We start from the raw sequence: 24,524 nt of genomic DNA, 5'->3' as shown, positions 1-24,524 counted from the left end.
TAAACTGACCCTGGAAGGTTGTTTTTCTTTTGTTTTGTTTTTTTAAAGAAGATCAGTCTGAAGCTGCAGAGGATAATACTGAAAGCCTCGGGCAAAGAAAACATAAAGCAGATAGAACAGAAGAACATGCAAATGAATATGAGAGACTTGGACCTAAACCCACTTTCCCGAATTTGCAGAAAACTAAGTAATCATTGGTATTATGGTAGAAAGAGGAAAAGATTTGTGTAATTTGCAGAAAGAATCAGAAAGTTCATTAGTACAGTCCCCTCATAAGTGGGCAAGACTTTTAAAATGTATCCTGTCCATGTATGAGATTGCTCTACTGCTCATAAACTGCCACACTTTGCCCATAAGACTCTCCTATTACTAGACTGCACAGTAAAATTCAGCATGAGGAGATCCAGAATTGTGAGACCTCATTTAAATCCCACTTACACAATCATTAAACATGACAGTTTTAGAGATATTTGCAGCTTGCAGGTCAAAAATTACCTTAATCTTAACCATCCATGCAATGAAAAACTTTATATAGACAACTGCAAAGTCTCAGAAAATCCTACAGAAAGCTACGTTTATTAGTGTGCTTGCTGCTGGATTCCTGGCCAGGTCTGTAGCTGATCAAGAGTTGCTGCCCATTAGATCTGTCCACTATGGAAAAACCTGTGTTCTGTTTTCTGACACAATACAGTTGGAATCAAAGACAGATGATGGTTTCAAACTAGGGAATAAAACAGCTTTAGGATTTACATGGGGATCAGGGCAGGAAAAGCTCAAAGCTGTTTTGTCTAAATGTAGATGATGCAGCACTGAACACAGGATTTTCAAATGGTATGAAGGCCAAATTCAGACAGACTTGTCAGGTGGCTGCACACTGCAAAATATACAATGGTGAGCATGCTGTTATGGATACCCTTTTCTGAGATCTAGAGCTTAAAACATCTTTTAGTTTGGAAAACTTTCTTTTGGAATTTACTGTTTATTCCCAAAAGATGATGGCAGCTTAAGCTCTTGCTGATGATAGCTTTGAGGCAAGTGTGAGCTATTTTGGAGGTACCTACCACATAAGGTGGGTTATCACAGCACTGAAGGCAGCAATAAAAATGATCATTAAACTGGTACTCACTTGGAACATATTGCAGAAATGGAGTCAGAGATTTATGTAGCCTGAATGTAGAGGTATTCTTAAGGAGATCAGATTCACTGTTCCATATTCCAAATTCAATGGTGGGATGGTTAGGATGATTTTCTGGCATGGCAGAATAGGTTACTGACAGTGAATAGTGTAGTTAGTGAATGATAAATCCTGACATACTGTTTTCAAGACCCCCAGCAATGGTCACCTTCCCAGACAGCTTGCAGAAATGGTATTATTATGCAATGGATTAGTGAGCAAGTGGAAGAAAGCATGTAGCCTGGGTACAAATGTAACTAGTGAATGAAAATGCTACTAACAAAAAAACCTACCACTACTCTCATAATGCAAAAACAAAGAACTCTTGCAGCTTAAGCCTATAATTTATTAAAATATAAATGTTATGAGGATCAGAGTTAAAGTCAGGCTGTGGTGGAAAAAAATCAAAATCACTTGTCCATAGACAGTCAAAATTTCAAATCTGGTCATTCAAAAAGAAAGTGACATTGTCCCAGCTTATCTTGGGGCATTTCTCTGCACCCTGCTTGTTCTGTTTTTGTAACTATTTGGCTAGGTTTTTTTCATCTTTATTCTCATTTTTAGTGTAGCTTGCTCTCATGCACTTCTTGGAGGCACCAGCCCATCCGCATGCCAACCCCTGGAGAAGGTATTTCTGGGAATTTTGGAGCACAGGACATGGCTTCCAAGGGCAGATAAAATCACTAATGCTTTTAATGATTTTGTAGCCTAATAGTTGGCTATTGTTTCCTCTTGAGCTATTCCTATGTTGTTTGAACCTAACTGACTGAAGTAAACATGTGAGGTGTTTCATATCCATGTTAAAAAAAAATCACAGCAATTCTTCAGTAAAACATTTCACTCGCATTATAAAAATTATGACATTCTCTTCGATCATATAAGGGTATTTTACTTGTACTCACAGCCACATTACCCTCCTTTACAATTATTCCAGTTATAATCACTTGTCTCTGTAAACCTCACAAAGGTCCACTGAATGGCATTATAATGAGACTGGTGTGTATCAAAGCTTCAGTAATCATTCTTTCCATTTCTTTTTGTATTTGATCTCTCTATAATTTGATTTTATTGGGTGTTTCAGTTATCCAGTAGCACATTATGATCACCAAAGGCTGTAGTCATTAAACATTACTGAATGTTAAAGAGAGACACGTAACTAAAATAGATTTAAAGCGTCTAAAAGATACAGTAGGGGCTATATGAATTAAATTTAAAATTTGTAAGTTTAAAATGAGAGTTAAGTGGTTTAGCTTTACTGATAAGTGTCATATTGTTAAGGAGAAACAGTAATAACAGCAGTATGTGTGTGTGTATATTCTACTGTATACATTGGTTTCAGTGGGAGGCAAATACTGGCATTTCCTTAATCCTTCCAATCTTTGCAGAGAATTGCTTTAGTTTTACTTTGGTATGGACACACACATACACACACTCACACAAAATGTACATTTTCTTGCCACTATGCTAACTACTTGTGAAGATACTGTACCACTAAACCTGGATACTGTATTTTGAAATGCTACTTCAGAGAGGCAAGTTAGTATGTAAAAGGGGAAATTTCCATAAGTAAATGTGGCTAATGTACATTTTAATTTCTTCAGACCTTTAATATTTATACATATGGAACCCACCCACCCACCCAATGTACTAGAGTAAAAGTTTACTCCATGTCATAGCACAAGTTTTCAAAGGAATAATATGAAAGAAAAAATGTACAAGATAACTGTTCTTAGACAACTAAAGATTCCGTTTAAGTATTGTTCTTGTGAATTCCTAAGAAGCAACCTATTCTGGCTTACAAAACTTTTCTTATGACAAACATCAGTTGTGATTTTAACAGTAAAATAAATCAGGAGCGCACAATATGGACATCAAACTTACACAGTTAGGTGGTAGGTATGGTAAATAGAACAAATATCCTAAAGTCCTGACACTGCAAAATACTGACCAAAATAAACCGCAAAATCCTGATCAAAATAAACAAACAAAAAAGGCACAAAAATTGTCTCTTCAGTAAGAGAAAAGACATTTCACTTTTTGTGAAAGAGGAGAGGTTTCACCATCCCTGCCAGAATCTTGGGTAGCTGGGCGGCAATCACTTCTGACATCATTTCCGGGAATTCGACACTCAGTGCCCGGGACTGGAGAAATGTGTTCAGACAGAACAGGTGGAGTTGTTTCACTAGCTGGTTTTAATGAAATACAAACATGTGAGAATTTAGACTACTAATAATACATTATACGTTTATCTAAACATGACCGATGATTGTTTGTTTTATGCATCTGAAGAAGTGAGGTTCTTACCCATGAAAGCTTATGCTCCCAATACTTCTGTTAGTCTCAAAGGTGCCACAGGACCCTCTGTTGCTTTTTACAGATTCAGACTAACATGGCTACCCCTCTTATATTTTAAATATGTCATTCAATCAATGTCATTTTACATATGTCTATCACCCATGAAATCATACTGTGCACAGTCTTGCCTTGCAAGCCAAAAAGTCTTTTCACTTCAGAAGTCATGAACATATCTAAATGAACACTTCAGTGTATAAAAAAAGGGGTAACACTAACCCCACTGTAAAATATCCCCAGCTTCATTCAATGAACAGGACAGATAGTCCTCATTTAATATTTTTTTATCCTCATTGTGCAAGATGTGGTCCCATGACTTATTCACTGCACACTACTCAACCCTGCTCTGAAAACAGAATGATTAAATGCCTCATGGGCTTTTCTACAGTGCTCACCATTATAGTATCTGAAAACTTCACTAATATCAATTTATCCTCACAAAACCCCTGCGAGGTGAGAATGTGATATTATTCCCCAGTTTACAGAAAAGAGGCACAGACAGGGCCGGCTCTGGCTTTTTGGCCACTCCAAGCAAAAAGAAAAAAAAAAAAAACAGGGCGGCAGAATGGCAAAGCAAAAAAAAAAAAAAACCCCTGCGACGCAGCCACAGCAGGGCGGCCGGAGTGGAACAAGAACAAAAAAAAATACAAAAAATTTAAAAAACGGCCATGCTGCCCTAGGGTTGGGCGGAATGCCGCCTCCAACAATCTGCCACCCCAAGCACCAGCTTGCTCAGCTGATGCCTGGAACCGGCCCTGGGCACAGAGATGAAGGCCAAAAGTGCCCACTAATTTTGAGTGCCCTATTTGAGGTTCCCGGAACCTGATTTTTCAAATGCTACAACTCAGAATTGAAAAGTGTTCAATGCACAGCTCCCATTGACTTCAGTTTCAGCTGTGAGTGCTCAGCTTCTGCAAATCATATCCCAAGGTAAAAATGAGGAACACAGAATTAGTGTAAAGTCTGGCTTAAGCGACTTGCCCAGCATCACAAAGACACTCTGTGACAGAGGCAGGGATAAACTTCAGTTCTCCAGGGCATCATTCAACTTTCTTACTCATAAAACCACCCTTTCATTACTTGCAAACCCCTGCCTCTCTAATTGCACACCTTCAAACTACTGCTAACCGCAGGCCAATGGGGGCTATGGGAAGTGGTGCGGGCCGAGGCCTGTGCTGGCCACCGCTTTCCACAGCCCCCATTGGCCTGGAACGGCGAACTGCGGCCAGTGGGAGATGTGATCGGCCGAACTTGCGGATGCTGCAGGTAAACAAACCGTCCCGGACTGCCAGTGGATTTACCTAACGGGCTGCGTGCCAAAGGTTGCCAATCCCTAATCTAAACAAATACTTTGCCTCAGTTTTTAATGAGGCTAATGAAGAGCCTAGGGGTAGTGGCAAGGTGGCTAATGGCAATAATGATACGGAGGTAGAAATTATCATATCTGAGGTGGAAGTCAAACTCAAACAGCTTAATGGGGCTAAATCAGGATAATCTCCAGCCAAGAATATTAAAGGAACTGCCACATGAAATTGCAAACCCAATAGCAAGGATTTTTAATGAATCTGTAACCTTCGGGGGTCAGACCCTATGACTGGAGAATTGCTAATATAGTTCCTATTTTTAAGAAAGGGAGGGAAAGTGATCCAGGAAACTACAGGCCTGTTAGTTTGACCTCAATTGTATGCAAGGTCTTGGAACAAATTTTGAAAGAGAAAGTAGTTCAGGACACGAGGTGAACGGTAACTGGGATAAAATACAACATGGTTTTACAAAAGGTAGATCATGCCAGACCAACCTGATTTCCTTCTTTAAATGATAAATGATTTTTTAGACAAAGAAAACACAGTAGATCTAATCTACCTAGATTTCAGTAAGGCACTTGATACAGTTCCACATGGGAAATTATTAGTTACATTGGAGAAGATGGGGATCAATATGAGAACTGAAAAATGTTTAAGGGATTGGTTAACAGGGCGATTACAATGGGTCATACTGAAAGGTGAACAGACAGGCTGGAGGGAGGTTGCTAGTGGAGTTCCTCAGGGATTGGTCTTGGGATCAATTTTCTTTCACATTTTTATTACTGACCCTGGTACAAAAAGTGAGATTGTGCTAATAAAATGTACTGATGACACAAAGTTGGGAGGTATAGCCAATACGGAGGAGGACTCAAATATTATACAAGAAGATCTGGATGACCTTGTAAACTGGAGTAATAGAACTGGGATGAAATTTAATAGTGCAAAGTGCAAGGTCATGCATTTAGGGACTAACAACAAGAATTTTTGCTATAAACTGGAGATTTATCAGTTGAAAGTGACGGAGGAGGAGAATGACCAATACACCTAAGTCTATCACAGGATGACTATGAGCCATCAATGTGATGCGGCCGTGTAAAAGGCTAATTCAGTCCTAGGATGCAGCAGGTGAGGTATTTCCAGTAGAGACAGGGAAGTGTTAGTACCATTATACAAGGCACTGGTAAGACCCCATCTGGAATAATGTGTGCAACTCTGGACTCCCATGCTTAGAAAGATGAATTCAAAGTGGAACAGGTGCAGAGAAGGATTACTATGATGAGCCGAGGAATGGAAAGCCTATCTTATGAAAGGAGACTCAAAAAGCTTGGCTTGCTTAGCCTAACCAAAAGAAGGCTGGGGGAGATATGATTGCTCTCTATAAATACATCAGAGGGATAAATACAAGGGAGGGAGAGGAGTTATTTACGTTAAGGGCCAATGTGGACACAAGAACAAATGGATATAAACTGGCCATCAATAAGTGTAGGCTTAAAATTAGGTGAAGGTTTCTAACCATCAGAGGAGTGAAGTTCTGGAACAGCCTTCCAAGGGGAGCAGTGGGAACAAAAAACCTAACTGGCTTCAAGACTGAGCTTGATAAGTTTATGGAGGGGACGGTATGATGGAACTGCCTACAATGGCATGTGGCCCATCAGTGACAGCCAGTAGCAAAAATCCCCAATGGCTGGAGACGGGACACTAAATGGGGAGGGCTCTGGGTTACTACAGAGAATTCTTTCCCAGGTATCTGCCTGGCAGGTCTTGCCCACATGCTCAGGGTCTAACTGATCACCATAGTTAGGGTCGAGAAGGAACTTTCTCCCTTGTCAGATTGGCAGAGACCCTGTGGGTCACCTTTCTCTGCAGCATGGGGCATGTGCCACTTGCAGGTTTAAACTATTGTAAATGGTGAATTATCTGTAACTTGAAGTTTTTTAACCATGATTTGAAGGCTTCAGTAATTCAGCAAGAGGCTAGGGATCTATTTCAGGAGTCAGTGAGGTTCTGTGGCCTGCAATGTGCAGGAGGTCAGACTAGATGATCACGATGGTCTCTTCTGACCTTAAAATCCATGAGTCTATGAGCCTATGTGCATGATAGCACAGGCAACTGTAATTCTGATATTTCCTAACTTTTGCATGCTTGACTTTCTGAACTTAATAATGTTCTTTGAATGTGTTTTTGTGTGTGTAATTGCTGTTTTTAAAACCTAGGAAAACTGAAAATACAGAAACTCTATCATGTGGCATCACATTGACACCAACATGGTTCATTTTTCATGGTTGGAATGTTTAGATCCACATCACAGAACTCTGCCACTTGAGCTAAGTGACTAAGTGACAGCAGTAATAGGTTGTTATCCTATATGTGAACAAGCATGAGGTTCTCCATTCCAGGCTCTCAAGGGGAGCGTACTCTCGTGGGTACTGATTTTTCTGCCCACTTTCTATAAGCTTTGCCATTGCTTCCCCGTCCCCTCCAGCCTGTCCGCCCCAGTCTTTTCTCTTCCCCACCCCATCCTTGTCTCATTTTACTTGCCTACTCAGTCCCAGTCTCCATTCCGCAGACTTCTCATCCAAGTCCTAGTCTCCTTGCCCAGCCAATCCTAGTTTCCCCATCTGGGCTCGCTGTCTGAATCCCAATCTCCCACTACTCCCAGTCTCTCTCTCTCCTCATACTCAGTCCCAGTGTTCTTGCCCAGTCAGCCTCAGTTCTCCCTCCTGGCTTCTCATCTGATCTGTCTTTCCCCTCCCCCTCCACTAGTTCCCAGTCTTAATCTTCCTCCCCAGGCTCCTCATTCAATCTCAGTCATCCCACCCATCCTCTCTCTGGCTCTTTATCCCAGTCTCCCTGCCAAGCCAGTCCCACTTTTCCCCCTCCAACTCCTTGTCAACTGTTTCCCCTGCCCCCAGACCTCTATCCCCCTTCCATTGGGGCTAGTCCCAGTCTCGTCCTGCCAATTCTAATAGTCTCCCAATTCCTGGTCTGATCACAGTTTCCTCCATCATTTAACTGTTTCCCAGTTCCCCATGTCCCTCTTGTTTTCCTCACTGGCTCCCAGTCCCAGTCTCCTCGCTTCCCCCAACCTCAGTCTCCTTGCCCAGCTAGTCCCAGCCTCCCATTGCATCCTTCCCTTTCTCAGCCCCAGCCTGCTCTCTCCCTGGCTTGGAACAAGGAGCTTGAGAGGTGGAGACTGGGACTGAAGGCTGCCTGGGGAGGAAAAAGGAAACTGTGACAAAGAGTTGGGTTTGGAGCTGGGGGACAGGGAATGTGGGTCAGGACGAGAAATAGTTTGGACAAGGAGCTGGGGTGGGACTAAAAGAGGCTAGGCAATGAGACTAGGAACAAGGAACTATAGGGTAGGGAAAACTGGGAAGGAGATGGGGACTCGGGACTTTCTGGGTGAGGAGACTGGAACTGTCAGCTAGGAGAGGGGAAGAGACAGGACTGGAAAAGGGATAAGTTGGAGGAGAAGAAGGGGTGAAACTTGGGGGGAATGGGCAGAAGAATCTGTATCCACTAGACACACTCCCCTCCAGAGACTGGACTGGAACCCAAGATTCCTGAGTCTCATTATTTCTCTGCTGTCAGCAAATATCTGTGAAACTCATTGGCAAAGTGTGTGTATGTCCCATCCTCCTCTAGTGCTGGGTCCACAGAGAATGACAACCCACTAATGTTATTAGTTAGTCACTTCACTCAAGTGGCAGAGGTCTTTAAGGTGGGTATAAAAATTTCAATGCTACTGATGAACCACACTGATGTCAATAATACCACAATGGAATTTCTGTTTTTTTCATTTGGCTTTTTAAAATGTAGGAAATTACACACACAAAAAAATGTTAACAGAACATTGTTAAGATTGCAAAGTCAAACACTGAAAAAGTAAGAAATAGAATAATTAAGGCAGAGGTCCTGTGGAAAAAATTGTATGTGATCATGTAATTAAAGACTGCATTGTAATATGTATGCACAATGAGGCCAAATTAAGGTTGCTCTCACAAGCAACCTTAATTCTGGCATTTCCTATCATTTGAGTATGCCTTTGCTACCTTTATTTTCTTTTTATGGGGTTTTTTTTGTCTGTAATATATAGAAATACACATACCACAGCTCTGAACTAATATTAACAGAAATATAAAAAATGGACTGGCATTTTAAATATATGTTTTCCATACAATTGAATCCTCTATAAATAAAAATGTGAACATCTGGTTAATTGTGCATTGATTTTTGCCCTGAAGATGTGTCCAACTCTGCCTGGACACCACAAACATCCCAATATATGTATATATTTTTTTAAATTTACTTTAAGGAATGGTTCTTGTATCTGGTATAAACCTTGCCCCCCTACCTCCCGAGAAACAAACTTACATCATGCATGGAGTCCATAAGTTTTGTAAGTTGATAGAAACGTTGTGAGCTGGCCACAACTCCTTTCTGCCGCAAACCAATTGCCTTGACCAGTTCTCTAATATAACTTGCTCTCATCTCATCGAACTGGCTTTGACTTCTCAGACCTTCCAAAGGAACTAAAGAGAAAGCAATACTCTTGATTGTTGTAATATATTATGAAGACAACAACTGAGAAAGAATTTATACTGTATTTTACACTGTACTGTTTGGTTAATTATTTTATCTTGGACTATAGATTTCTTCCTGTTAGTGAAGTGCAGAAATGGTGAACTGACAGGCAGATGGATACGTAAGTCATAACCAATCACTTATGTCGGTTTCTGGTATCCTGGCATGGGATAACTGATATGGAAAATCTGCCAGAGGTGGTGGTAAAAGTGATGCAAAATGACTGAAACCCTCCCTCTGCAATAGTCATCTGTGACCAGGGAGGCAGGGGCATGGGCAGGACAACAAGGAGATGCACTGATTAGCATAACCTAGTGGTGTCTCAGGAAGGTGTAATACACAAGCATTATTTTGTATGTTGCAGGAGACAACTATACAAAATAAAAAATGAGCAAAAATTCCCAATAGGACAATGGTTTAAATCTTCCCATCTTCCTAACATGCAATGAAAATGATAAGCCAAAACATCAGCTACTTCTGAATTTCAGAAGTACAGTTTTTGAAAGATCTGTTGCACTTAGGCATGTTTTCTTTGACTTTAAACAAATATATATTGCTATTTCATCCTGGAAAGAGAACAGAGAATTAATTATTATAAAAAAGAGGCCAAATTCATCCCTGATGCAACTCCATTAAAGCAACTGGAGTTACACTAGGGATAACTTTTGCCCAATGGTTGACACTACCTGAATGTTTGTTTCTTAGATTGCTATTTTTAAAACCATTTTAACATTAATATGGTCTTAATTTAATCTTTGATGTTTACATCTTAATGATGTGAATTGAATGTGGTAGGGAACACACACTTTTGTGAGAGATGGCTCAGATGACCCAACAGGTCTTTTCCATCTCTTACTTCTATGCAGCCATTGTTTAGCTAGACAGACTTTTTCAGCTAGGCCATGTTAACAAGGCAGAAGCAGATTGGAAACCAATATCCTCTGTTCAACATGGGAAAATAAGCCTTTTAAAAAGGGAAATTTAGATTTTGCAGAAAAATGCTGAACATAAAGTTGTAGAAAGACAACCATATAGAGGCTGTCATTTTCATGCCTGTAACTGTTTTTGGCAATACTAATATCTGGATTCTAAACATCTATTAAAATATACAGTGTTCTGTTGCTAAGAAATTCTTTAAAAAAAAGTCTATGCTTATGCAAAAGCTAGTCAAGTTGAGCACAGATGTCACACTCTGAGCACACGAGCCACAAACAAAGGTACATGAGGGAATAAGCCTTCAATGAACATTTTTCTTGGCACTTGGAGGAACCAAGCAACATACTACAGGGGTCTATCCTGTCACCCCTATGGTTCAGTGTAGGTGTAAGGCTCATGGGGAATCAAGTCTCAAGAATACTTTCCGAAAGAGTTCTGAAAATAGTTTTTGTCCTATATTAGCAGCTAAATCATTTTCAGGGAATTCATTACTGACAAATGAGGTCAGCAACAGACTACTTTCTTAGTATAGATAGGCAGAGAACTTCACCCAGATGCTCCCCTACCTGGAAAGTGGAAGACCAATGAGCAAACTGGAACCTGGAAAGATGCTTTGTAGCTGGGATCAGATTAGAGGTGGTGGGCCAAATTTAGTTCTGGAACAGACAGCTGAAGTCAATGGAGTTGCCCTGACTTACACCTGGGCTAAATTTGCCCATCTTTGTCCAGGAATAATTTGAATAATCGTTAATATTAGTAACCTGACATAGTATGTCAGCCATGTCCATTCTCCCCTGCTCCAATGAGCAAAACATTGACTTCACAGGAGCGGGATGTGGCCCCTACGTCAACATACCTGACATTGTACTAAAGGAATTTTTTTTTGTATTTGTATTTTGCAGCTTTGCATGGGGCTTTATCTGTGTATTGCCACTAAAGTCATTCAGAGTTGCATGGCTGAAACCCTGCACTATTGCTCTGAAAATGTCCAGCTTAACATGGCTACCTGTCCAATTGTATTCAACATGTATCTCATTGATTTTATTCTGTGCACAACAAAAAGAAACAGTATTTTAGTGCTTTGGAGGCTGAGACATTTTTGCTGAAAGGGACTTTTCCCTGTTTTTTTGGACATACAGCCCTACACTTTTCATGATAAATAACACTGTGTGAAATTTTGCAACATTTCAGTATTGTTTTAATATTTGAGGTACAGAACAAAAAATGTTATAAAGACAAAAACATCCATTTTTTACTTACTTGTATTGAGCAGTAATAATGATTTCATACAGAGGAACTCCTCTTGACTAACTTGTAGTTTGACAAATTCCTGTGGGATCTGCCACATGGATAGGCATAATGAATAAAACGATGATTCTTTCATCCTCTGTCTTACACCCCAAAAAAGGTAAAAATAAAAGATACTCAGCCACTAGTTCTTTGTAGTACATACTTTGCTGTTAGATTAATTACTACATTCTTGAAATTAAGAAGAGAGCTATATAAAGTAAAACAATTTTCTGAACTTTTTTTTGTATCGATTAGTTTTCACATACATAAAAAAAATCATAACTTGACATTTGATTGGAAGTTTAAAGGTAAATTAATTCCCCTCTAGTGGTGTCACAGTTTAGACAGGCATCTTAGAGACTGATAGGAGCTGAATGCCAGGTGAATAATAATAATGATTTTTTTAAAATTAAAGAAACCCAACAATTTTTAAAATGTAAATCAGATTTTTTAATTTAAATGTTGCTAGTTCTTTACTTTCTTCTCATTTGTAATCTTAAATTGCTAGAGTAAATGTTTTGCAAGTGCTTCTTTAATTAGCATTCTAATTGTTAGTGGAATTTCTAGTGTTAGTAGATTTTGCATATAGTTTTTTTTCTACTAAGAACTTGCACATATAGATGGTTATCTACATTGTAAGATACTCATTAATATCTGTACTGTGAGAACAAGAGAAAATGGCAAACACAAAATTAACAAACAAAGAGCCTGTTCTATATTTGTAACCAACATCATCTTCTGATATATTGAACTTCCACAAGTCAAAATAGCTGAATTGTTCTGAGCAGGCAGTTTGATGTTAATGATGTTCCTAAGTCACTTAGGCCCAGCTCTTCAAAGGTATTTAAGCTCCTAACTTCTGTTGATTTCAATGGAAGTTAGAAGCCTAAACACTTTTTGAGGATGCTTTTGAAAACAAATATGGGCATTTAAACAAATTTTGGCCTGTTGCATAAAAAGTTTACAATAACTTTGTGAATGGACTGAAAGTCTAAATAACTTTTAACTACTAACAGCGACACAATTTTTTTTAAAGTTACAAAGATTTTGTAAAGAGAAAATGTTTAAATAAATGTTAGCTCCTGATGCTGACTTTTATGAGAAGTCCCATTAAAGTCAATGGAACTAATCATGTCAGTAAAGTGAAATAACTGCAGAAATGTTTTCAGGAATAGGGCCTCCATTTTCAATATTTTTGTTTTTTACTTACAGCAGTTTACAAAAAATCAGTTAAGATATATTGCCAGTAGTAGCATTTAAAAAAGCCCAGCATATGTTAGCTTATTATACACTGAATAGAAAGGTGCAATAGCACAGGTTAGTTTTACAAAGCCTCAACTTGATTTAAATCAATGAGTTAAAAAAAAAAACACGGGTGAAATTTCGGTTCTACTGAAGTCAATAGGACTTTTAATATTGACTTCAATGGAGACAGGATTTCACCCAAGTGTTTTAAATCATGATTCCAGTCTGGCTGGAAGCATTATAATCAACAAAATGTTTATATTTGGTATGACAAAAAACTTTTTCTCAATGCATGTAGATAAATATTTTATTGTTTTAAGTGAGAAATACTTCAAATCTGTTCAGAATCTGAAGCATTGCACCCTCTTTTAAATGAGTTAAATATATAATTTATTGTTTATTGGGAAATGATGCTACTGATTACTCAGTTGCTCCCGTTGAAGCTGTTCTACGTAAATATGAGGTCATTGGAGCAGGGGCACTGGAACCTCGGTTTCTCACCTCCTAGGTGAGTGCCCTAATCACTGGGAGAAAATTTCTAAGGGGGAACTTCACCCTGCCCTCCTCTGGCTTAGGCACCTAAATTAAGGAGAGTCTTGATGGTCAAGAATCCCAAGTAGAGATATGCCGCTTCCTCCAATGCAGACGTACAAGTCCCTTTGACGGGCATGGTCACAATCCTTTCCTTGATGTCTCCTTCTGGCTAGCTTAGGTAGCTCCCCACTCAGCGAGGTGGCTTTTGTGGGATCCATTCATAGATACCTAATTTGCCCCATGCCTTGTACAGGGAACCTAAGTGCCTAACTTAGAACTGTGGATTCCACTGGATGACAAGGCGCCTAAAAGTCATGCACTGCAATGCCAAGCATTGCAACTCCTAAGTCCCTTAGTGCAGTGCTTCTCAAAGCCGGTCCGCCGCTTGTTCAGGGAAAGCCCCTGGCGGTCCGGGCAGTTTGTTTACCTGCCGCATCCACAGATTCGGCCGATCGCGGCTCCCACTGGCCACAGTTCGCCGTTCCAGGCCAATGGGAGCTACGGGAAGAGGCGCGGGCGGAGGGATGTGCTGGCCACCCTGCCCGCAGCCCCCATTGGCATGGAGTGGTGAATCGCGGCCAGTGGGAGCCGCGATCGGCCGAACCTGCGGACGCAGCAGGTAAACAAACCGGCCTGGACCGCCAGGGACTTTCCCTGAACAAGCGACAGCCTGACTTTGAGAAGCACTGCCTTAGTGGATCTCACCCCGAGACATATTTTTAGGTATCAGAAGGTGTAGGTAAATATCTACAGTGCTTTTAAAAACAACCCGTGAATTCATCTGGAAATTAACAGCTCTTGCCTCATTTTCGGGTTTGAGGCTGGTGCTGCTGTGTGCTGATATGGCAGGTGGTATCCATCTGCACTAGGACTGAATTATGGATAAACCAAGTCTAAGTGGCAACTTGGTTTTAATACCTGTTAGACAACAGTATAGATGAAGAGATAGCTTTTAATTTAATAAAAGTTATTTTCAGAGCATTTTCCTGTATACATAATGTCTTTGATGTGCTTTATTATGCCAAATTATTCAACTTTTGTTTTCTAATTCCTAGTGTTTACTGTAAATACATAAAGTGAAATCATGACTCCACTGAAATCAATGAGTTTTGCCACTGACTTCAGTTGGGCCAGAATTTCACCCTTAAATCCCAATGTATGACCTCTGTGAATGTGTGGCATTCCACTGATTTCATAGGTACTCCACATGGGCAAGAGGATCTGTACACTGGGATCCTGAAATAGGATCGGGGACCTAGTTCTTAGTTTTATGTTAAGCTGAATCATAAACCTATTTGTTTAATTTTCGTCTTGCCTTGTATAGGCTTCTTTTGTGAATTTCAAGGACAAATTATTAAAGAGGGAGGGAAAAGTATACTATGATTGCCTATGAAATACTCCTATGTATCATGCTACAAGGATTTGGGATATTAACCCTCTGCCCTGAAATCTACATTCAAACTAATTCAGGTTTTATGTCGTGATAACATAATTCTTTTTAACTTTCCCTCAGATAAACAAAACCACCACCAAATTCGTTTGCTTTTGGGTCTACATGTCAATTAAATATATTGGACTTTTATGCAATCCTTACTGAGGTTACTGATCTTTGATATTACCAGAGCTTTCTCCTTTGATCTTAATTTTAGCACTGTTTAATGAAACAACAAAACAGAAACATAGGGCAAAATCCTATCCCCAATCAAGTCAATAGCAAAATTTCCATTGACTTCAGTGGGGTCAGGATTTCATCTATTATATTAGTAAATAGCAGTAACTGTCTACTTACTCATTTAGTATCAGATCAGGTGCAAAGTATAGCATCTGACCACTGACATGCTTATATGACCTCCATCCCATAGCAAACACCATTAGACTCATCCAAGAATACTGGATAAGGGTTATCTGATCATCAATATGTAAATTCCGGAATCCTGAAAATCACATCAAGAATTAAAAAAATTCAAATACTACTGTATAAAACATTTCACAAAGAAAGAAATTTATATTTGTCAAGTGTTCTTGATGTTGTATCAGACAAGCTATCTGTTATTTTAAGAGAAATTTAAATATGTAGTATTTTTTGTTATGTATCTATACGTCTCCTTTCATACCTTGTGCATGTCTTAAATAAGATCTGATTACTAACAGTATCAGACAGAATCCTATTAAACATCCACTGAAAATAAGACTAATACAACAAAAATTGGCATTAACTTTAATTTTTGAACTCCTTTTAGTTCACTCAATGGGACTTTATATTTTTCATTTATATTTTTCTTTAAGAGCCTCCAGGATCAGCTAGTTAAAGAGCAAACATGTACATTTCTAATATTGTAGCAGTTTCCAGTAGGTGGTAGCGTTTGACTTGACAATTCAAATGTATCTAATTTTACAGGCTAATTTAGCAGTATTTCTTAAGTAGTTAGAGACTAATCAACAGTAAGCTTGTGATATTTTAATTATCATTAGCCATTTGACTAGATTAGCTAACCTCTTCCAATTTTTTATGCTGAGCCACATATTATTCCTTTTCTTGGTTTTGATCCTGAAATGATCAAATCAAATATAATTTTATGAGTTATGAGTGACTATGTACTTTAGGAAACAACAAAGTTCTTTATTTACTTTTAACAAAAATAGGACAGTTTACCATACTCGTTACCATAATCAGTTCTTATTTATTAACAGTTTCTCCTTATTCTAAGTAAGAGCAGCAGTTATAATTATAATAATTCTTAGTTCTTATGTACCCCTTTTCATCAGTAGATCTCAAAGCACTTTACAAAGGAGGTCATTATAATTATCCCCATTTTACAGATGGGGGAACTGAGGCACATAAACATCTATCTGCACATGTCCTTGTTCCAGCAAATAAATGGAAAGTATTCACTGCTTTTATTTTTCAAAAGGGATAAAACATTTGGTCCACAACATTTAATTTAAACCAAACCTTATGTTTCAACAATTTCATTAGAATAATGTCTCCCTGTCACTGGCTTTTATTTACCCAGATGAGGTTATTTCAGAAAGAGGATTGCATTTCTTAACTATCAATAACTCTTCAAAATTATACAACATGAAAACTTTCTTATTTCCAGATAATCAAACCTCCAGTCATTTTCTTTCCAAAATAAGCTGCAATGACTTTAAGAGTAGTTTCTGTTATTCTAAAAATTTAAAATGAGGCATGATTCTTTTGTGGAAATATTTATAAATACTTTTAATTATTTAATTGGTCTTTGCTGCAATCTGTGGCAAAGTGCAGATTTTAAGATAATTTCAGAACCATTTTCTGATGGTGTTTTCATAGGGCAGTTAGGGGTCTTTTGGTGATCAGTCTTTCTATCTGTCTAGATTCTTATACTGCATCCATCACTTTGGTATAAGAGCACTACAGGCTAAGATTTTTGGTGCTGGGTACACAAAAAATAGATCAAAGACATGCCATCTTCACTCAGTACTTCTGGCCTCCCAGTCTGAACTTCTGCTTCTCATTTGGGTTCAACTAGTTGATGATGGACATTCTCTGCATGATCTTGATATTTCCTTTAGTCCTTTTAACCATTTGGTCTTTGTCTTGCCTAAGTTATGCCTTCACATTATACTTCCACAGTCACATGCCATGTTAACTTTGACCTTTCTTGACTACTAACTGATTAACTTTGTAACTGTCACTTAATAATATTGATTTTTGTATGAAATAGTAAAAGTTTGTGTTTGGACCAGTCAGTAGGTGAGTGTTTAAACGAAGAAGAGAACACCAGCATCAAATTCCCATTTATGACAGTGATTGGCTAAGTTTAGTGCATACAAGGCAATAATCCTACAAACTTTCATAGTGCCTCTCATTATAGGACCTAGAAGCTCAAAACTTCACTCGACATATAATTTACACCAACATTTCCATCAACACTAATAGTCCACTATCTTTAACAGTTCGTAAATATGAGCTCCTCTTTCTACCCATAATTATTATCAGCTATAGCACTTTTGTTTGACAAATTAAAATATATTTTCAGTACAATGTGCGGGGAGCTGCCCGTACAATCTCCATTAAGTTCTTCGTGGCTTCATTCCACAACAGCATCTATCTTTTAGTGAAATGTAGTGGTATTCTTCGAATGTTGGATAACAGTGATTTATGCAAAGCACGGAACAGTGCTGGAGTGACTTACTGCCCTGTCTACCAAATAGATTCAGCAGTGTGTCACATTATGAGCTCTGTTCTGACTTTTCGTGCCATATACAGTGTTTTACATTATAAAGGAAATATTTACATGATGAGATGGCGGATCATCTTAGTATTATATTTTAGGAATAGGAAAACATTACAACATGTCACAATGAGGTCGGTATCACAAAAAAAAAAAATGTTTCCTCACTAATGTGAACCAATGTACATTGGATGTTTATATACTTTGTATGAAAAAGGGTTATTAAAGTTTCCTCTCATTCTAATTTAACAAATTTCATATTCTTCAATTTACATCTAGGCTTGCAACTATATTAAGTTGGTAAAGTAGGTGAATGTAGCCAAACTACAGGAAAGAAAATAGCAAAAATGGAGGAAGTGTCCTAAATGGGTAATTTTCATATGTTCACTCCAGCTTTTTTCATTCCTTAGAACAATTTCATGAGACTGGCATAGATTTAATTAGCACAAGTGGCATTGCTGTCACAGGCCACCTCAGTTCCAATGAAAGTGATGGGAATTTTTTCTATTTTTCTTTTCTGTCCTGCTCCTCCCCATTTCATTTAGTTTTATTTTGTATTAGGCTACGGGGGGGTGGGGGTGGGGGGATCGATTTAAGATACGCAAATTCAGCTACATGAATAGCGTAGCTGAATTCGACATATCAGAGCCGACTTACCCGCTGTGAGGACAGCGGCAAATCGACCTCCGCAGCTCCCCCGTCGACGGCGCTTACTCCTACCTCCACTGGTGGAGTACAAGCGTTGATTCGGGGATCGATTGTTGCGTCCCGACGAGACGCGATAATTCGATCACCGAGAGATTGATTTCTACCCGACGATTCAGGCGGGTAGTGTAGACGTAGCCTTAGTCACAAAGACATTTATTCCACATCATGTTGTCTGAGCTTGTCTTTTCTTGTCCTCTTTTTTGACTGAATTCAAAATAAGCAAATCTTCAATAAAAATGCTTTATTGATGTTTGAAGGTTCCCTCAGTCTGTTTAATAGTAACTCAGAATAATACTGTGTTACAGTGTCTTTTACACCACTTATGTCTTTTAGGTCAGGTTATAGTTCTCTTAGGGCCTGATCTGGAGCAGACAGGTGCCAGTGGAAGGACTCCCCCGATTTCAGTTGGTGTTGTTGTATCAGGTCCTAAGACTTGTCTGTTTTAAGACAAGTGGTGGTATTTATACTATAGATGGTTTTACAGAAGTAAAAGATATTTTGGGATGTGTGAGGAGAGTGAGGGGAGGATTGATCTGAAGTTGTTTATAATTATTACTTTAGCACAGATCAATAATATACTATATCCGTTTTCCCTGTTCCCATGAATATGTTTTAATGCTAGCAACAAAGTATGTTTAGGAAGTGGCTCACTGAGGCATCGAATATAGATTTTTAAAAGTTGGCATATTCAAATTATACAACAGCCATTTTTACAGCAACAGTCTACAGGCAGAGAATGCCTCTTTTGTATAAAACTCCTTCAAGTGTGTACAATTTATAAAGATTTAAATGACCAGATATGTCAAATGATGACAGAAGATACAAGAGAGTTCAGGAGATCAAAATATTTATTTAAAAGGAAGCGGGGAAGGGAGAATATGATGAAAAGCAGGAAGTTGGGACTGAGTTCATTCTGAAATGAGCAAGTATGGTGATCCTGCTGTAGACTCCCCAATCTCAACTGTGTAGAATACTAAATTCCAAACAGAGCTGCATACAAGATTTACAAGGAAACAAGATAAATACACAACTGCAAAAGTGCCAAATATTCTCCTACATCTCCATACAAAGCAATCTCAAAAACTGACATAAAACACTGAAGAGACGAGATGGGTGAAACAATATCTGTTATTGGATCAACTTCTGTTGGTGAAAGAGACAAGCTTTTGAGCCACACATGGATCCTACATGTGCCTACCATAATATATACCTCATCCAGTGCACTAAATGCCCCAATAACAACCATGTGGGTGAAACCAATCACTACGGTCTTGAATGAACTCACACAAGAAAATGACAGGTTTCAGAGTAGCAGACGTGTTAGTCTGTATTTTCTTCAAAAAGAACAGGAGTACTTGTGGCACCTTAGAGACTAACACATTTATTTGAGCATAAGCTTTTGTGGGCTACACCGATGAAGTGAAAGCTTATGCTCAAATAAATGTGTTAGTCGCTAAGGTGCCACAAGTACTCCTGTTCTTTTTGAAGAAAATGATAAAAGACAAAAACACCCCATCACCAGTGCTTGAACACTTTTCACAAAGCAATCACTCTATATCTGACCTATCAGTCCTCATCCTCAAAGGAAAACTGCACAACAGTTTCAAAATACGACCCTGGGAGCTTAAATTCATAACTCTGATAGACACTAAAAATCATGGATTGAACAGAGACACTGGATTTATGGCTTATTACAACAATCTGTAACCCACTAACTCCCCTCTTTTAGTTCTATGACTGCAGAGGCGTTACCAGGCCACTCTGCCTTGAATGGTCCCTTACAATATTTGCTAACTACTTATGCTAAACAATCTGTTCTTCTTGCATTTTTCTGTGATGCTGGGAATCCATGAAGAGCTCTACGTGGCTTGAAAGCTAGTCTCTCTCACCAATAGAAGTTTGGTCCAATAAAAGATATTACATCACCCACTTTGTCTTTCTAATATCCTAAGACTGACACCGCTGTACTACACTGCATAAAACACTGAACATATTTTTCATTTAAAACAGCTTTAAAAATAGTTCTTTTTTTTAAACTAACCCAATTTCTGAAAAAGGTACAAGATGCACTTTTGTTGAATCTGTACTACTCCATTGGTCTCTGGATCCTTCCGTATTCAGTGATATTGGAGCATTCGTCTAATCTCTTTAAACCTAATATCTTTTTAGTCTTATAACACCAAACAGTGTTGCTCTCGGTTTTCCCATGTTATTTTTTTTAATCATCCTAACTACAATAAGATAAACATACAATAAAAATCTGTTTAAATACTCTTACACCTAAAGAATATAAAGTAAAAAAAAAAAAACATGTCTGCTCATTTACAAGAATTCCTTTAAGAAGGCTCTATTGTCTGCTAAAGAGATCTCTCTGGTACACAGAAAGTCCAATTTTATACTCTTCTGGTGAACTGGCAGTGTTATTATGTATTCAATTAAATTTCTTTATTAAGGATTCAATTACTATGCGTTCAATTTATTATTTATTACATTTCTGTATATACCTGGTTTTAGTGCACAGCCAATAAACAGACTAAATATTCTTTAAATAATTAGCTTGATGACATATATTATCATAACTATGTATAGAAAGATGTTATTACCTGGTAGTGATTTAGACCATTTGACTACACAAAGGAGTTGCCTCTCACATAATTGATTCAAACTGGTCAGCAAAGCACTTGGGGTTTCAGGTTGTGTGTTGTCATAACCTGCATAGACCACTTCTGGCTCAATGCCTTGTAAAATGTTGATCAGTGGGGGAATAAACTGTACTTCTTGATTTGGTGAAAAGGATATCCTCTGGGTTAGAGCTTGGCTTTCATCTGGAAGGGCCACTGGCTGCTGGAGTGCAACAATATCTAGTGTCCTCACAACTTTCACTTTGTTAAACTTTTTAAACTTTCGACCTGGGGGAAAAAAAATAGTTTAATGGCACATCAAAAAAAGCAGATTCCCACAGAGCAGATTAACTCTTTTAGTATCTCTTAGATTATTACACTTTTAACCTTGAAATATTTTTTCTTTCTAATTTGTTTTCTTTTACAACTCCAAGTTACATATAATTCAAAAACCTTATAGAAAATTCTTAGTTTTGTTCCAGTGGAGGAAGAAATGGAAAGAAAGACATGAAAATATACTCTTTAAACGTCCCACCATATATACTATGTTACTGCAACTTGATAAAGTATTTCCTGGTTCAGTTCCCACTGTCCTATCACATTCTGATGGTTGAGCCAATTGTTCTGCAATTCAATTTCTGCTGAATGTAAGTCAATTATACTGTTTACATTGTTCTCCTCTACCCTCAGAAAAAATGCAAATAGTTCCCCGGTACAAATAGAAGTTTCTTGTTTCCCATTTCCATGCATAGAAGACTTTTGACTTGTCTAACTTCCACTCCCAACTGACATAGTTCTCTCTGCTAAAACAGAAGAAGTATGAGAACAGAACTCTGAGGATATGAGGAAAGTAGTGTGAATATATAGAGACAACACTCAAAAAGAACTTCAATTATCAGTGAGTAACCTTTCTTCTTCTACACATTTCCAGTTATGCACAACACCCAGGAAGGTGGACCTATGAGTACTATTTAAACAAAAATTGCAGAACTGCCCTCCCAAAGTAAGCATCAGATCTAGATGTCAAGTGAAGAAAGCTGTGCAGAGTAAACATACATACAGTACAGAACTCCATTATGGAGACATATCATACAGTCCACTTTAGCCCTTGAAAAGTGAGTTCTTAGATGCTCAGGTACTGTCAGCCTAGCTAACATACATACATTAATTCACGTGCATTCACCGTCCAAAAATCCTATGTGACTTCTTATGTCTTAATCCTATCCAGATAAAAACTAAAAACTGGGTGAGAATAAACACCTCTCCCCCCCACCCCCAGCTAATAATCAAGTTCAGTGAAACTCACATGACCCTTTTTATATGAATTTGGGGAGAGGACTCAGGACAATTGTAAAGTGAGGATCAGCCATTAAAATAAGCATCTCTCTCTTCCTGAACATATCACTGTTATAACAACCTCCAAACCTTCTGCCACTGCTGAAGAAATGCAAGAACAAAACATGTAAATCTTCTAATTTCTAACAAAACAATGAACAAGCGGAAACTCTTGGATATAAATCTACCAGAAATCACTTCGGGCATGGAGAAGGTCTTTACAAGCGCAGCCAGCTGTGAAAGGAAGGAACTAAAGTGGTGGGGGATGCACAGCCTTCTATATCCTCGGTTCCAAACTTTCAGGGCTGTTAGAGGGCTTTTGTGTGGCACCAGCAGAGATTACATTCCCCCAGGTCCTGAAGTTTTGGGATATCATCCCAGAAGTGGGAATATTCAAAGGCCACCTTGCAGGTGGTGGAGGAAGAGTAGAGGTAATAGCAATGTTAACAGTTAGCTAGATGGATTATGCTTCAGCTTTTTGAAAGCTTTTTCTAGTGCACTGTCAAATAGTTACTTACCACTGAAATATGCACCTGCTAATTTACCCTTTGAAATGGAATCAGTATCCCATACTTTAAGCCAGATGTTACATCAGTCTGTAGTGGAGTAAATCATTCCAGAAGCTGAGAATTTATAAATTGAATGTGTTGTTTCATAAACAATAGGACAAGATCTCTCCATCCTCCTTGTCTTCTTTTCATTCTATTTAACAGTTCTGTTAGTTTAGGGCTGGGGTTTTGTCTTTGTTACACACATTTTACAGAAGGGTAATTCCATTATTTAAAAGAGTTACTCTTGATTTACACTGGCATGAGAGGAGACTCTAACTCAAATGAGAGGGGGTGTAGATGAGTATACTTCTAGCTAATCTAAAAACACAAAATCGGTTTTATAATCTCAAATACATGTTCTAATTCTTCAGTATTATTCATCCATAAAAATGAATAAATAAATATTTAGCACACAAAAAAGCTGCACAATTAAAAATTAGATTACAACTTTATTTGTGGTCCAGTATAACACTTAAGATAAATAGGGAAGCATATTAAATATTTTTTCAAGGAAAATAATCTGCTAATATCATAAATATACAGAATGGAATTTTCAAAAGCACTCAAGCAGTGATCTAACTCTGCTCCCAGAGAAGTGAGTGGCAAGATTCCCACTGATTTGTTATGCAGGAGATCAGAGTAGATGATCACAGTAGTCCCTTCTGTCCTTAGACTCTATGACTTCAATGAGAGCAAAATTAAGCCAGTGATGAGTGCTTTTGAAAATCCCTCCTTCAAAACTATCGACTGTTCTACATCAGTTGTCACTAAAGATAGTAACAGAAAAAAGAAGAGGCAAGCAGTCCTGGTTAGTGACTCCTTAGTAAAATAACAAACCTAACACTCAAACCTGGGTCACAGCTGACCCAGGTAAAGAAAAAAGGATCATATGCTGTTACGTCCAGATGAAATGACATCACAACAAATATTCCTAGTATCATAAATAATGCTGGAAATTTCCCACTAATTATAGTCAAAGTGTGTGTGGCTGGTGAGGGGTAGGTGTGTGGAAGGGGGAGAAAAGGCAGCAAGGGAAGGTCTGACAGTTCAAGAATTACTTCATGGACTTGGGAAGAGAACAGAAGACAAGGTCAGCAGAGGTAATAAACCTGCAGATTCTTAGGGTGCCAGTCATGAATAAAACAAATGAAGCCTTAATATTAAGTTATGGATTTGTAATCACAGGGAATCTTCAGTAGCGAATGAATAAAGATACATGCTTCTAATGAATTAGAATGCATCAAAATAAGGACCAATTCACAGAATTACTTAGAAATTGTTTCTGGAAATATAGTTAAGCAGTCACCAGTATAGTATATACACTGTTTTCAGATCTTTCTAGTCAATTGCAAAGGTGAGTCCTACCAGATTCACATTAGCATTTGCAAAGGCTTGGCACCTGCTTCAGGCTAGTCATGCCACATTAAGCCTCTATTGCTGGAATTTTAATGCCACAGGAAAAAATGAGCGGTTTAACAATATTTGGGTTTTAAAATTGTATTATACAAAATATTTAAAATTATTTCCTGCTCTAAGATGAACGAGCATCCCAAATTAGTTCTATACCGAATAAATAGTGATGTCACTTTGGCACTAACTCATCAGAACACATAAGAGCTGTGTGCATTTTGTCATTGGGGTGTTCAGTCACACCAGCAGCTTCCTGGTACCCA

The 24,524-nt window shown here is 38.3% G+C and overlaps 1 protein-coding gene across 1 annotated transcript in view; it reads right to left on the bottom strand.

The window, feature by feature from the left end:
- Positions 1–2,832: 2,832 nt before the first annotated feature.
- Positions 2,833–24,524, bottom strand: part of PGR (progesterone receptor) — a 62,384-nt gene continuing 40,692 nt past the window's right edge. The window contains exons 4-8 of the mRNA XM_054015600.1: positions 20,948–21,253; positions 15,209–15,353; positions 11,611–11,741; positions 9,205–9,362; positions 2,833–3,360 (exon numbers count right to left, since the gene is read on the bottom strand). Coding sequence (XP_053871575.1) covers positions 3,205–3,360; positions 9,205–9,362; positions 11,611–11,741; positions 15,209–15,353; positions 20,948–21,253 — 896 coding nt within the window. The 3' untranslated portion in view covers positions 2,833–3,204. The remainder of the gene's footprint in view (positions 3,361–9,204; positions 9,363–11,610; positions 11,742–15,208; positions 15,354–20,947; positions 21,254–24,524) is intronic.

Source organism: Malaclemys terrapin, chromosome 1 (genome assembly GCF_027887155.1).
Source record: "Malaclemys terrapin pileata isolate rMalTer1 chromosome 1, rMalTer1.hap1, whole genome shotgun sequence".
Classification (NCBI taxonomy): domain Eukaryota; kingdom Metazoa; phylum Chordata; order Testudines; family Emydidae; genus Malaclemys; species Malaclemys terrapin.
This window is presented reverse-complemented; position numbering and strand designations above follow the sequence as displayed.